The 14,833-nt window shown below is 40.2% G+C and overlaps 1 protein-coding gene across 1 annotated transcript in view; it reads right to left on the reverse strand.

Moving 5' to 3' along the window:
* Window positions 1–14,200, reverse strand: part of LOC138072371 (ubiquitin-conjugating enzyme E2 D1) — a 37,421-nt gene extending 23,221 nt beyond the window's left edge. The window contains exon 1 of the mRNA XM_068963467.1: window positions 14,150–14,200. Coding sequence (XP_068819568.1) covers window positions 14,150–14,173 — 24 coding nt within the window. The 5' untranslated portion in view covers window positions 14,174–14,200. The remainder of the gene's footprint in view (window positions 1–14,149) is intronic.
* Between the last annotated feature and the right edge of the window lie 633 nt (window positions 14,201–14,833).

Here is a 14,833-nt window from a genome sequence, read left to right on the forward strand (position 1 = left end):
TAAAAATGTCTGACAGTGACCATTAAAGGTGAACACAGGAATACACCAATGATCCAGAATTCTACTGCTAGTTACACAGAGAGAAATCATATAATGTAAAAGATGGTATAAAAGATCAAATAATGAGACTATATATACAGCTGTAAGTCTATATATGAAAAGAACTTGTTATAGTTAACACATTGTGTATACATATATTTTGTGTGTGTATCTTTCAATTTCATTTCTGGTGGCTTTTCAAATTGAAAACTGATACATAGTTTCAACTTTTGTCTTCTTTGAGACAAAGTAAGCTTAAAACAAACTAATGTTATATTTAAACAGAGACTATGCAATAAATATCAAAGGGGTGAATGCATACCCCCAAAATAGTCCATGTCAATGAAGCAGTTTTCTATTCCAATCTGACACTCAAATTAAAAAAATAATAATAATAATAATTAGGGTATTTAAATTTCACAAAAAAATACAAGATACAGTAATGAAGAGCAGATTACAAGATACTGTTCCTGTACTATGACTAGCACTATAAAAGCACTATGAATCCACAAAAACATGTACTTAATCAATTTATATAGCTTTACATGGCTAAGCACCTCTACTTTATTTCAGATTTGTACATCCAACCAGACACAAAGAAAAGTACTGAGAGGCCTGAAACTGAATTTTAAATTGGCACAGATGGCATGTTTATAACATCCCTACAATATGCTGAGTGTTCTCCATAAAACCAACCTAGACACAGTCCCTGCCTCGAGGGGACTTAAAATCTAAAAGTAGATGAGGCAGCCTAATTCAAAGAGAGTAAACAAATAAAAGGAAACAAAGAAGGGAATGTAAGAGAAGAGAAGCCTCATTAATCTCTCAGCTCCCAGGAGGCTAAGAGCCCAATCTGAACAGTGGAGAAGGAAAGCTGACGAGTCAGAGTTTCCTTATTTACCATCATCCTTAATATGACAGGATGCAGTAAATATTCTCCAACAAATTGTGCTGACCAGACTGAAAATGCTTTGTTGTTCTCTAGTCTCAACATTCAGAAGGTCTCACTCTCCATAATAGATAAAATATATATCCCAATGGGTATGCGTAAAAGACATTAGCAGCCCACGCACAGGAACTGATTTACAGTCCAAAATCTAAATTACTGAATCCAAAGCATATGAAACTGTTATTTAAAAAATCCTGGCTCAACAGGCAATTAATTAAGGTGACAACCATCTTTATCTCAAAACTCCTAAAACAAGACAGCAATTCTTACTGGATTGCATTTTTTATGTTGTCTCTAAAAGGATATATGAGCTATATTTGGTTTGTCTGTAAATAAACAATTCATGGGCTTACAGTTCAGACTCTGATCTCCTTATCCAGCTGACTAGAGCTATTTCAATAAGGAGATGTCAAACAATTCTCAGAAATGTCTCTGAATACAGAACTTCTCTAAGCCCTTGAATTTAAAAGAAAAGAAAAAAAAAGTATTTTAGACCATGAAGATTCCTTCTGGAAGACTTCAAAATGATGATGACACCCAACTAATTAAGTTAGAGGAACCAAATTCAATTCAATAAAAAGGTCCTGGCTGCTTCACTGTCTCTTTGGATAAGGTATCTCTGGCAAAGACTGTCTATTAAAAATGATATCACAGCCAAATCCCACACAAAAAGATGATGAAGAAAGAAATGACACTATTGACTTTGCTGCATCAAAGTAATATTTACTGAGTCTGAACTATAAAGAGCACAATTTAGAATAAATGTTGGAGGTCACTTAGGGACATTATCTAGCCAGTGTCTCAGATCTGTAACCACTTTCCCCCAGTGCTCTCTACAGTACCACAATATGATGGCTTTCAATTTCCCAAAATGTTATTTTGCCTCTAGTTTAAAACATGACTTCCATTTAAAGAAAAGACTTAATGATCTCCTGTTATACATAATATTTCCCTGGTAGCTCAGCTGGTAAAGAATCCACCTGCAATGAGAAGACCTCAGTTCAATTCCTGGGTCAGGAAGATCCACTGGAGTAGGGATAGGCTACCCACTCCAGTATTCTTGGGCTTCCCTGGTGGCTCAGCTGGTAAAGAATCCGCCTGCAATGTGGGAGACCTGGGTTGGGAAGATCCCCTGAAGGGAACAGCTACCCACTCCAGTATTCTGGCCTGAAGAATTCCACAGACAGCGGAGCCTTGCAGGCTCCAGTCCACGGGGCCGCAAAAGTGGGACATGACTGAGCGAATTTCACTTCATACATAATATTTCCTCAGGAAAATCTCCTGGAGAAGGGAATGGCAACCCACTCCAGCATTCTCAACTGGGAAATCCAATGGACAGAGGAACCTAGCAGGCTACAGTCCATGGGGTCCCAAGAATCAGACACACCTTAGTGACTAAACCACCACCATACATAATATTTCCACTATAGGACTTACATATATAAAAATATATCTTGACATATTCAAGGTATCCCAGTAAAAACTGTGAGTCCACCTTATGAAGATTATGGTAAAAATGCACTTATTCCAGTAACTTGAACTCTAAACCTTGGGATCACCATGATTCCTTCCTTCCTGCATGCCCCATCCCCCTCTACACTAACCAGTACCAGGTTGTTCAGATTCCCCTTTAGTCCAAATCCTCCCAATGAAAGGGTCCCAGGAGGAGACCCATCATGTAGAAAAACTGAGTTCCAAAGGGCAGAAGAGTCTGAGAAAAGTCAGAGAGACATTTCAGAAAAACAAGCCAAGGAGAGACACTATTAAAGCCAAGGGAGACACTATTAAAGAATCTGGGATCAGACTGGGCAGTAGACCAAAGAGTCTGTAGAGACTCTAAGGCCCAGAGCCTGAGATGTGACTAGAAGGGCCAAGCACAGGGAGGTGTGGTGGGTCAGACCAACTCAAAAAGGCCGGGTAGTACAATCAGCCTACAACTTTTCGCATATATCCCTCTTTCCAAATGTCCTCTGCCATCAGGCTAGCTCAGACCCTCCTGGACCTCACATGAACAAGTGCAACAATGTCTTAACTAACCTATTTTTCTATTAACACTCTGTGGTCAAAGTATCTTAAAGTACCTTGTCAACCTTTTCAATGTTTTTCATTAGCCTTAATAGAAGATTTATAAATCCTTAAAATGACTTTGAGGATCTGTCCCCTCTCTAGCCCCACATGTGCAACCACTTTCCCCCAACCATTCTCTGTATCAGTGATAATGACTTTCACTTCCCCAAAATGTTGTCTTGTCTCTAGTTTCAAACATGATTTCCTTTTAGACAGAAGACTCTTAATCATGCCCCCCACCACACACACATGCAATCACTTTGTCGCATCTTAAATACCATTTCCTTAAGGGGGCTTTCCCTGAACCCTTCAAAGAGTCCCTGCTGTATTTGTATGGCACTCTATACATCCCTTTTTGTGACAAATCTATAAACGGTAAAGAATCTTGTGTTCTATGAGGGAAAGAATGTATATCTAGCAATAGGATTAAGAATGTTACTTCCTTACTTAAAAACCTTCAATGGTATCCCCCAACTTCTGCATTAAGAACACATTTGTCAGCATGGTGGCTCAGACAGTAAAGAATCCACCTGCAATGCAGGAGACCTGGGTTCGATCCCTGTGTCAGGAAGATCCCCTGGAGAAGGGAATGGCATCCATTCCAGTATTCTGGCCTGGAGAATCCCATGGGCAGAGGAGCCTAGTGGGCTACAGCCCATGGGATTGCAGAGTCAGGCACAACTGAGCAACTAACACTTGTCAATACAGGTATTCAAGGCCCTCCACAGTATGAAGTGTTAAGTTCGTACTATTTTCTGACCCCACAAAACAGGATTATCTGTTCCTTTCCAAATAAGTCATGTACTTTCTAGTGCTTGCATTTCTGTAACTTCCTCTACGAACCTGGTTTCCATGTCTTTGCTACCCAACACCATCATCCCATTCTTTTTTTTTTTTTTTTTTTTTTAATATTTACTTATTTATCTGGCTCTTCTCAGTCTTAGTTGTGGCATGTGGGATCTAGTTCCCTGACCAGGGAATGAACCTGGGTCCCATGCATTGGGAACATGGATTCTTAGCCACTGGACCACCAGGGAAATCCCATTCTACTCTTTTTTGGTCTGCAGTTTCTGAATTTTCTATAATAAACATGGATTTCTTTTATGATAGAAAAAAAAAAAAATGCTACCCAATCTTCCAAACCTATATCTAATTCCATCTTCTCCATAGACTTTTTCCTGATTTCCCCCAAATAAATTCGGCCTCTCCCACCTTTGACTCCCTTCATGCTCAAGTATGGTGTATTTTCCTTAGTATCCAAGTTGTTGTGTTACATCTCATATCTTTATTAGTTTAAAAGTTCTCAGATAATGCTGCTTATACCTTGCTTTCCCATACATCTTCTTATCATATTTTGCATATGCCTTATATACATAAGTGAAAGTGAAGTCGCTCAGTCATGTCCGACTCTTTGCGACCCATGGACTGTAGCCCGCCAAGCTCCTCCGTCCATTCTCCAGGCAAGAATACTGGAGTGGGTTGCCATTTCCTTCTCCAATACATAAGGTGCTCCATAAATGCATTAGTTTGAATCTAAAAAATCTACTATATGTAAAGCAGTTGTCTAAGGCAGTTGTCTAAATATATGGATAATCTTTTTTTTTTTTTGGTTGTACTGGGTCTTTGTTGCTGTTCACAGGCTTTCTCCAGTTGCAGTGAGCAGGGACTACTCTCTACTTGCAGTGCATGATGGGCTCCTCATTGCAGTGGCTTCTCTTCCTGTGGATCACACGCTCTAGGTACAGGGGCTTCAGTGGTTGCAGCTCAGGCTTAGCTGCTCTGTGGCATATGAAATCTTTCCAGACCAGGGATTGAATCCATGTCCCTTGCATTAGTAGGAGGATTCTTATCCACTGTACCACCAGGGAACTCCTAAAATTATCTTTAAAGTACAAAAGATACCTGTGAAACAGATGGATGCTAAATGGAATGAGAAAATCACATTATGTTACCAGTATAAAAAGAGAAATAAATCTTATTTGCATCTCAAATAAATGCTCTTTAATCAAAAGGTAATATATCTTTAGAGATACATTAATTTTATATTATACACAAAGCTAAACATTCAGAAAACTAAGATCATGGCATCTGGTCTCATCACTTCATGGGAAATAGATGGGGAAACAGTGGAAACAGTGTCAGACTTTATTTTGGGGGGCTCCAAAATCACTGCAGATGGTGACTGCAGCCATGAAATTAAAAGACACTTACTCCTTGGAAGGAAAGTTATGACCAACCTAGATAGCATATTCAAAAGCAGAGACATTAGTTTTCCAACAAAGGTCCGTCTAGTCAAGGCTATGGTTTTTCCAGTGGTCATGTATGGATGTGAGGGTTGGACTGTGAAGAAAGCTGAGCGCCGAAGAATTGATGCTTTTGAACTGTGGTGTTTGAGAAAACTCTTGAGAGTCCCTTGGACTGCAAGGAGAGCCAACCAGTCCATCCTAAAGGAGATCAGTCCTGGGTGTTCATTGGAGGGACTGATGCTGAAGCTGAAACGCCAATACTTTGGCCACCTCATGTGAAGAGTTGACTCATTGGAAAAGACCCTGATGCTGGGAGGGATTGGGGGCAGGAGGAGAAGGGGATGACAAAGGATGAGATGGCTGGAAGGCATTACCGACTCGATGGACCTGAGTGTGAGTGAACTCCAAGAGTTGGTGATGGACAGGGAGGCCTGGTGTGCTGTGATTCATGGGGTTTCAAAGTCAGACACGACTGAGCAACTGAACTGAACTGAACTGAAGATACCCACATTTATTTCAATTCTGACAATTTAAAACAGAATTTTAATTCAAGTTTCATGTAGCAGCAAAACAGTACCACTGCTTCATATTTATTTTTATGACCATTTTTGCTGTTTACAGGACAAAAGGAAAACAGCACATGACATTAGTTAAATGTGCTGAAAATTATAAGTCAGAAAAGGCCACAGTAGTTACCTAGTTCAACCCATTAAATTTCTAGATAAAGAAAATAAGGACTATGAGTTTCTTGGCCAAGGTCACAAAGCCAAAGCCAGGACAAAGGCTCAGACCATCTGACTTCCACATCAGCACTCTTCCTACTGCAAAACAATACTTATCTCAAGGCTGTAATAACTAGAGCATATTATTTTCATTTGACACTGAAGCCAACAATGCTCCAGTACTGAATTAAGGCCATTTGCACATTTTCAGTCATGCTTAAGAGAAACCTAAGTGTGACAAATGAAGGAATGAAAAGGAATTCTTATTATCTTTTCCCAGGAGGCTTCTCCCTTATAAACGGATAGAAATGAACACTACTTCACAAGCTTTGAGAGCGTCTGTGTTCAGACACTCTGAAAAGCAAGAAAAACATGATAGGAAATTACATACATAACAGAATTTTGACACATGATGGAACATGCAACACAGAGCATTTTAAATGCCTCATTATCAAAAGTTATCATTTATTTCATAGTAACCAAGAAAGATATGCTTCAGGGAAAAAGAAAAAAGGCAGCAGCCTATTTCTCAAAGCCTACTTAAAACACAAACCTATCTACCAATATTTACATTTTTGGTTTCATCCCTAATGACTGGCACATAGTAGGGACTTAATAAGCATTTTCATAATAAGGTAAGTAATCTCTCTTAGTATCACCCAGTACTATTCTTGAATACTGCAGCTGTATGCATTGACAGTTTGTATCAAACAGAAATGTTCCAAGACTAGAACATTTTACATGTTGTGTACATGTATGTCTGTATGTGTGCTTGTATGTATGTATATAGGCTCATTTGCTTTCTCTCTATATATATGTACACATATAGGTATATGTATAAACATATGGTAGGCTTCCCAGGTGGTCCAGTGGTAAAGAATCAGCCTGCCAGTGCAGGAGACAGGAGATACAGGTTCAATCCCTGGGTCAAGAAGATCCCCTGGAGAAGGAAATAACAGCAATCCACGCCATTATTCTCACCTGCATAATGCCATGGACAGAGGAGTCTGACAGGCTAAAGTCCAAGGGGTCACAAAGACTGAGCAACTGAGCATGCATGCATGCATAAATATATGGCATGTATTTCTGACAACAGTGATCTTACCTAAAGATCTTATGCTATGGGACAGTGATTTTGAAACTTTCATTACAGCAATTACTTATTAAAAAAAAAAGGATTATACACCACAAGCTAGTACACATAACACACATGCACAGGAACACATATAAATAACTAAAACTAAGGTCTCATGAAACACCATTACTATATCCAAAGCACTAATATTATCTATCCTATTTTTAAAACTGCTGTTTGTGATCCACTAAACTGATTTTGTCATCCCTGTTCTGAAAGCTCATAAAAGTGCAAGAAAACAGTAAAATATCAGCAAGGTGCATTCAATCCTTAGACCATAGCCTAGAAGCCAACCAGACACTGGCAAAATGAAGACTAGAAATCCCTGGTAGCTCAGACAGTAAAGAGCCCGTCTGCAATGCAGGAGACAGGGGTTCAATCCCTGGGTCATCAGGAAGATTCCCTGGAGAAGGAAATAGCAACACCCCACTCCAGTATTCTTGCCTGGAGAATCCCATGGACAGAGGAACCTAGTGGGCTATAGTCCATAGGGTCACAGAGTCAGACACAACTGAGCAACTAAACAAAAGATGCCAACCAGAGATGGGCAAAATTAAGACTAGAAATCACTAAACACTATTCATTCCAAAATCTATGTTGAATGCCAGAAGGATGTTATTACTGTGTAAGTAAAAATTAAAGACCGTATTCTTGACCATGAAACAGGTCAAAAATTTTAAAGGCATCAAATAATAACACATATTATGATCACAATGGAATTAAGTTAGAAATCAGTAACAGAAAGCTCTGTAACATTCCAATTATTTGGAAAATAAATCATGTTTTTCAAATAACTCAAGGACCAAAAAGGAAATCAAAAGGTAAATTAGAAAGTATTTTTTACTAAATGAAAATACAACACATTAAAACTTGGGGGAAGCAAAAAAACACCCTCAAGAGTTTTACGGGTTTAGAGAAGAACAGGCCCAGGTCACCACCTCAGCTGGGTTCCCTCTCAGTTCAGTTCAGTCGCTCAGTCGTGTCTGACTCTTTGTGACCCCATGGACTGCGGCATGCCAGGCTTCCCTGTCCATCACCAGCTCCCGAGCTTACTCAAACTCATGTCCACTGAGTCAGTGATGCCCTAGAGCAATCCAAACTGCTCACAGAAGGAGGGTGGCAACCTGGAGGGAAAACCATTGGGTTAATTTCACTGCTAACAAAGGAGAAGGAATCAACCCCCACCTCGCCCCAGATAGAAAGGCTTTCCTAAATCTGAAAAGAAAGTAGGAATCTAATAAGCTGTCAGTGAAGGAGAAGAACCATGCAAACAGGATAATATGAATACAGAAGAGTGGGGACAACATCCAGGAAAAGGCAAGACAGGAAGCTCCAGAGCATGGTGGTGATCCGACCCACAGTGGTAGATGAAGTGTGTCATGGTGGTTTCCTCCCCATACCGAGGACAGCTCCTGGAACACAGGAGCCTATCTATCACTACTGTCTAATGTAAGTAACTGAACCTTCAGATTCTGCCCAGAACCAAGTTAAATTTGGGGGGAAAACCCTCAGCTTCTCAGAGGCCATAAAGACCAACAAAAATAGAAACTGTCTTGCCGTCAATTGTTCTGAGGTGCCCTGAGGGTCCCTCAATACCCAAACCTACAAATCTGGATTATATTAAATATTCCAGTTTTTTTTTTTTTTTTTAAGATTTATTTATTTTGGCTGTGGTGGGTCTTTGTTGTTGTGAGTGGGCTTTCTCCAGTGGCAGTGAGTAGGAGCTACTCTTCATTGTGGTGCATGGGCTTCTCATTATGGTGGTTTCTTCTGTTGCGGGCACTGGCTCTAGGTGCATGGGCTTCAGTAGTTGTGGCAAATGGGCTTAGTTGCTCCAAGGCATGTGGGATCTTCCTGGACTAGACAGATTCTTAATCACTGGGCCACCAGGGAAACCCTATTTCAGTATTGTTGAAGCCAGCATACAGGGTTAAGAGGAGACAGGATAAGTATTTAAATACTTATTTTTAATTAAACATATTCTCAATTTATCCAGTGTTTAAAAAGGGGGAGGAGGAGCCAATTCATTATAGACAACCATTAGCTCAGTTTGATGGAAAGTATTACTAACTGATCATTCTGATTAGTGGGGTTCATTAAATATGTTTTCTACATGTATTTCAGGGAACTAAAATGAATAAGGAGGCTACTTTGCTTTGCTGGAGGCAATCCCACATCCTGCTAGGTTTAGTTTTTATATGGGCCTGGCTTCCTAAAATAGGCATAAACTGCCATATTTAGATCTATGCTATTTATTTCCACAGAGAAGGAACCTCAGAACTTTTAAAGTAGGATAGGTTATCTAATCTTTTTACACGTTTGTTGTGATATAAGAAGAAAAATACATGATCCTGGAGGCAAAAGAAAGACTGAACTTAATTACAAAGATTTAAAAGCAGAAAAATTCATAGTGTCCTTTTAGAAAAAGAACATTTTCTTCCTTTCTTCTCAAGGCAAAGCATTTATCTACCAACAAGCACAAATAATGTGTTCCTTCTTTTTAAAACTTTTTCAGTCATATCCTTTTTAATGGAAAAAACCTGGAGTCTTAATCTTATAATCTGAAAATCTTTCTAACATATCTGAACTGTTGACTACTTTTAAAAGTCATTACAGGAACTAATAGCTAGATTAATTCATAAACTATTTTCTCAAAAAAAACTTCACAAAGAAATTTTCTTTTGACAGAACATTTATGAATTACAACCATTTTTTCCTAAATCCTTTCAGAGGGGAAAAATTTAAAGTGATAGAACAAAGATAAACAAAGTTTTATTATTCTTTTACCATGTTAACTGATCTAGTGCACATCACTTTAAAGCAGAAATTTACAATGCATAGTCAACACACTGAATGATGTGTCTATGAAGATGATTAAATATGCCAAGGTATTAATTATAATACCACTTTACATTTGTATAGAATGTTTCAGTTTGCAAAACATGCCCATAAATTCATTTGACTCTATGTCCTTCAATTTAAGTACAACAGATAGAAGATGTGAGTCCATCTGGATATACCGAAATAGTTAAGAGCAGGGATTCTGGAGCCAACTGCCTGGTTTGGACTCCTAGAGCTGCCACTTACAATTACAGAATGTGATTTTGAGTACATTACTCAAAATCTTTGGGCCTTAGTTTCATCATCTGTAAAATAGGGATAATAATCATTTCTACTTCGTGGGTCCACTAATGATTAAATCAAATAATATATGTCAAGCACTTAATCCAGTGTTTAGCAAAGAGTAACCGTTGTATGTCATACATGCCAATTTTACTTATCAGCAGCATAATTGTATGGATAGGGAAACAAGCTAGTAAGTCACAGAGCCAGGAATAGAAACCATAGCTTCTTCTCCCATTTGATGTTTCATCCACAAAAGGCTGGGGTTTTGCTGTTGTTGGGGTTTTGTTGTTGTTGCAATTTTGAAGTATCAGAAGGTTTTCCAGACTGACAAAAAGTAGTGTAATGTGAAATTGTACAAATCAAAAAATTCAACAGCTCAAAACACTTACAAAGTTGTATTTTAATCTATATTATATATATACATTTTAAGTTAAACTGAAATTAAATTAAAAATATAAATATTCCATTTTGTTGACAGAAGTATAAACTGAGGAACAGTCATCTGTGTTGCTATATTTGCAAAGCAAAACTCAAATCTAGAAGGAAAATACTAAGATGATAACTGTGTTAGAATTTCCTTTTTTTTTTTTTTTCTGGTTTTCAAGACATTTAGGACTATGATATTTGCAATTTAAAAAATGATTTCCAAAATATGTTTACAGAAGTTGGTATTCATAGAGAGAGTGAAGTCACTCAGTTGTGTCCAATTCTTTGTGACCCCATGGAATGTACCCTGCCAGGCTCCTCTGTCCATGGGTTTTCCAGGCAAGAGTACTGGAGTGGGTGGCCATTTCCTTCTCCAGGGGATCTTCCCAACCCAGGGACCGAACTCTGGTCTCTCGCATTGCAAGCAGCCGTTTTACCATCTGAGCCACCAGGGAAGCCCCACTGATAGAAGAAATACTTCAAAAAAAAGAAAACAAAACAAAAAAGAAGAAGAAACACTTCAGAATTAATTCTAGAAAATAATAAATGTCCACCTGAAAAACTATACTCTTTTTTCAGACATGTTTGAGGGTATCTTTCCTCAGACTTTGTTCGAATTTTTTCCCTTTAGTGATTTAAGTGACTGTGACATCTTCCACTGTATCTAAAAATAGAGAAAGAGTGTGTGAATTTATAAGCTGACATGCAAAACTGGCACTGGATGTCTAAATTAGAGTATTAAATAACTTAGCATACTCTTAGCATAGAAATATATTTTAAGCACTCATATCCGCATGCTTTGTATATTCATACAAATAAACATTGAATTCAACCATCTTTCACCTTTTCCTATGAAGTGAAAAACTGTGAAGTCATGACCTTTTTAAAACATGCCAAATCACTTCTTAAGAGATTAATTTGGACAAAGCACTCCACTCCAAACCTCAAGCTCCTTCTCTGAACAACAGTGAGTAGACTAGAATGTCAGTCAGCGGTTCACGACCTTTTTTCCACAGCAGCCCATCTGAGGGACTCACCAGCATCTCTCCGTTTACAGCAATGGTTCATTCAGTTCAGTGGCTCAATCGTGTCCAACTCTTTGCAACCCCATGGACTACAGCAGTGGGGATGGTCTGAAATGTCCCATGGTTGATTCTGATGTACTACCCTAGAAGCTGTTCCCCTGCTTTTCACTCCTGAAAGTACTTTAAGGTTCTGCACAGTTCCAAAGCCTGCCACTGTAGGCCCAGGAAAATCGCAACCCAATGACCTTATCTGACAGTGTTACTTTAACACATTTTAAAAGAGAGGCCAAAAGTTAATAACATGGATTCTTTCGTTGAAGCATGGAAGATTCAAAAAGAATTTATATACTGATGATATCAAAGAGGGCTCTGTAACTTAACTGTTCATATGGCAAATAGCATACCTCCCCTGGAATTCACTTCTCATCAAGAAGGTAGTAAAGAAAGAGAAAATGTGGAGAATCAAACAAAATACTTCCTAAAGTTGAGACTGGTCTGAACAAGTGATTAATGGAAAAGAGATCTGTACAAATCACTTTTTTTTGGTAACAGAGAAGGGGAGCCAAAGATTGACATACAGAGATGGGATGCTATGTCATATCCAATTTTTTTTTAACCAGACAACACTGTTATAAACTAATAATAACTAATAATGACTAAAAATATGATTTGGGTATATGCCATATTATAAATATAAGCCAAATACATTGGCTCAGCAAGAAGACTGATAAACTGCCCAGGACACTTAACAGTGTCCATTTTCTTTGAATGTTCACTTACTGTCAACATATTTTACACTATTTGAAGCTACTATACATGTAGTCTTGCAAAAAACTCTCACAACTAGGGAAGAAGGAAATGGAATTTTAAGACTTCCTTGGAAAATGTGTGTTTACCTCAAATGTGAGCCAACATTACATCATCATTTAAAAGTACACAAGGCATGGCAAAGATGCTGAGTGGGGTTTCAAAATTAGAATCATGTATATGAAAAAAAGTGTGTAACTGCATTATCTTCAAATCAGAAAACATATTAATCAACACATGCTGATTTTAGCTATGTGCTTTACAGTGAGAGTAACCTTAACAGGCACAAAAATAACACTATTTCTCAGATCTCAGATCATTTGAGCCCTCCCCATCACCACCACCACCAAATTGGCTGGGTCAGAAAGTTGCTGTCCTCTGTACCAGAAGATGACATCAATGGTAACTGAGAATACAATGTATACTTCCCTATCACTGCCCTATTGATTCGTGCCAGAAAAAGTTGATAAACATTTTTTTCGGTAGTATTTCTTCTGAAATCCTTTACAAAACATGCTGTCCATCTCTGGCTTAACTTGCTGAAAGCATTTCTCATTAAAAAAAACAAATTCTCAATGTTCTCCACATGAACCATAACAGTAAAGCCTAAAACTTGTGAAAGGGAACAGACTAAATAACCCAACAAGAAACAAAAGTGAACAGAAAGAAAACGCCCCAATCTCAGGTCTGTAACATGTTCACATTAGAGACGGTAGCAAAAAACATTCATGAGAAAACAATTCCTTACACTGAGTTGGGACGGAAACATATTTGTTTAATGTATATACACATTTCTTCCTCATTCTATACCCATGTGTCAAAGCATGTAACTATTTAATTTGTGACAGTTTCTGTTGTGTCTCAAACTTTACATATAAGTTTATCATGGCGAGAAAAAAAAAAAAAACTTGCTTGGCTTGACTCACCATGAATCACAGCCAGGAGGTCATCTTGCTGTGTATCAGCAACTATGTTTTCACTACAGCTATGTGACCTCAAGTGGCAGCAGCAGAGGCACCAAAATAGAAGGGGCAGGAGGCTTCTCCTGGTTTCTCGGCCCCAGATGGGCTTTTCCAGCCCATTCGGGCATCTGAGCAAGAGCCAACCGCAGAGGAGAGAAAGAACAAACCCAACAGCTCCGCGGAGGAAGGTTGCAGGCCCATCACACCTTCCATGCCCTCCCGGGAGCACGGGAAGGCAAAATCATAAAAGAGGACAGGTTTCAGAAACAGCATGAAGAAAGCAGCATGACAAGGGCCAAAGCTAGCCGGGTGTAAGGCAAAATCCAGTGACCCAGCGCCACATAGGTCTGGAGGTCTGGAGACAGAAGAAGCTCTCCTGCCAGGGATCCCCAGGCGCAGCTCCAGCGTGAAACCACATCGGGCCCCCTGCCTCCAAGCACCTCCAGCACCCGGGACCTGTCGCTGCTCCCACCTCACCTGTCGGGTGCCCGCTGGCCCGCCGGCGTCTCTGGCCCCCGGTCCCCGCCCTAGCCCATCTTCCCTGCACGCTCCCTCCCGGCGCGTCTCTCGGGACCACCACTGGGGTCAGCGTGGGCAGCGAGCCGAAGCCCGCCCCGCTGCCCCAGGCCCGGCCCCGGCACTCACTTTCTGAATCCGCTTCAGCGCCATCGGTCACGGAGGGCGGCTGGGACACTGGCAGGCGGGGGACGGCTGCAGGGCTCGGGGGTGTGGGGTAGTGCGGGCTCGGATCGCCGGCTGTTCGGCTGGCTCAGCCGGGTGGGTTCCCGGGTCGCTGGCTGTCTGGCTAGCTCTGGGCGCGGGTGCCTGCTCTGAGTGAGCCCGAGCGCTAGTGTGCGAGTGTGCGGGCGGGGACGCCGGCGAGACTCTTTTGTTTCCGCTTTTGCTTCTGGGAAGGAATCTGCGGCCGCCCGGCCCCGCCCCCTCCCGCCAAGCGTACTGGGAAATGTAGTTCCTGCATCCTACTCGGCCGCTGCCCGGTTCGGAGACCTTCACCCACTGCCAGGTCTGGGTTAGTCTCTGCAGATGGATTTCGATCAAGTAACTGAAACTGGAGTTCCCAACCTCTAAAATGAGAATAACAAATTAGCTCGAAAAACATGTACCGGATTCTAATGTGTGCTACATCTTGTAATTTTTTTTTTCATCTTCCCTTTTTCTGTTACCAAATCCTCTTATCAAGAGTTAGAGTGCCCTAGAGTTCCAATCTCAGACCTCTCGCCATTAATATCGTCCTAGACGACAGACCTACTGTCCTCCCGTAAACTGGAAGGCCACCCAACATAGCCGGAGAAGCGTGGGCTTTGTGGA

This window comes from Capricornis sumatraensis, unplaced genomic scaffold, assembly GCF_032405125.1.
Source record: "Capricornis sumatraensis isolate serow.1 unplaced genomic scaffold, serow.2 scaffold13, whole genome shotgun sequence".
NCBI classification, from domain to species: Eukaryota; Metazoa; Chordata; class Mammalia; order Artiodactyla; family Bovidae; genus Capricornis; species Capricornis sumatraensis.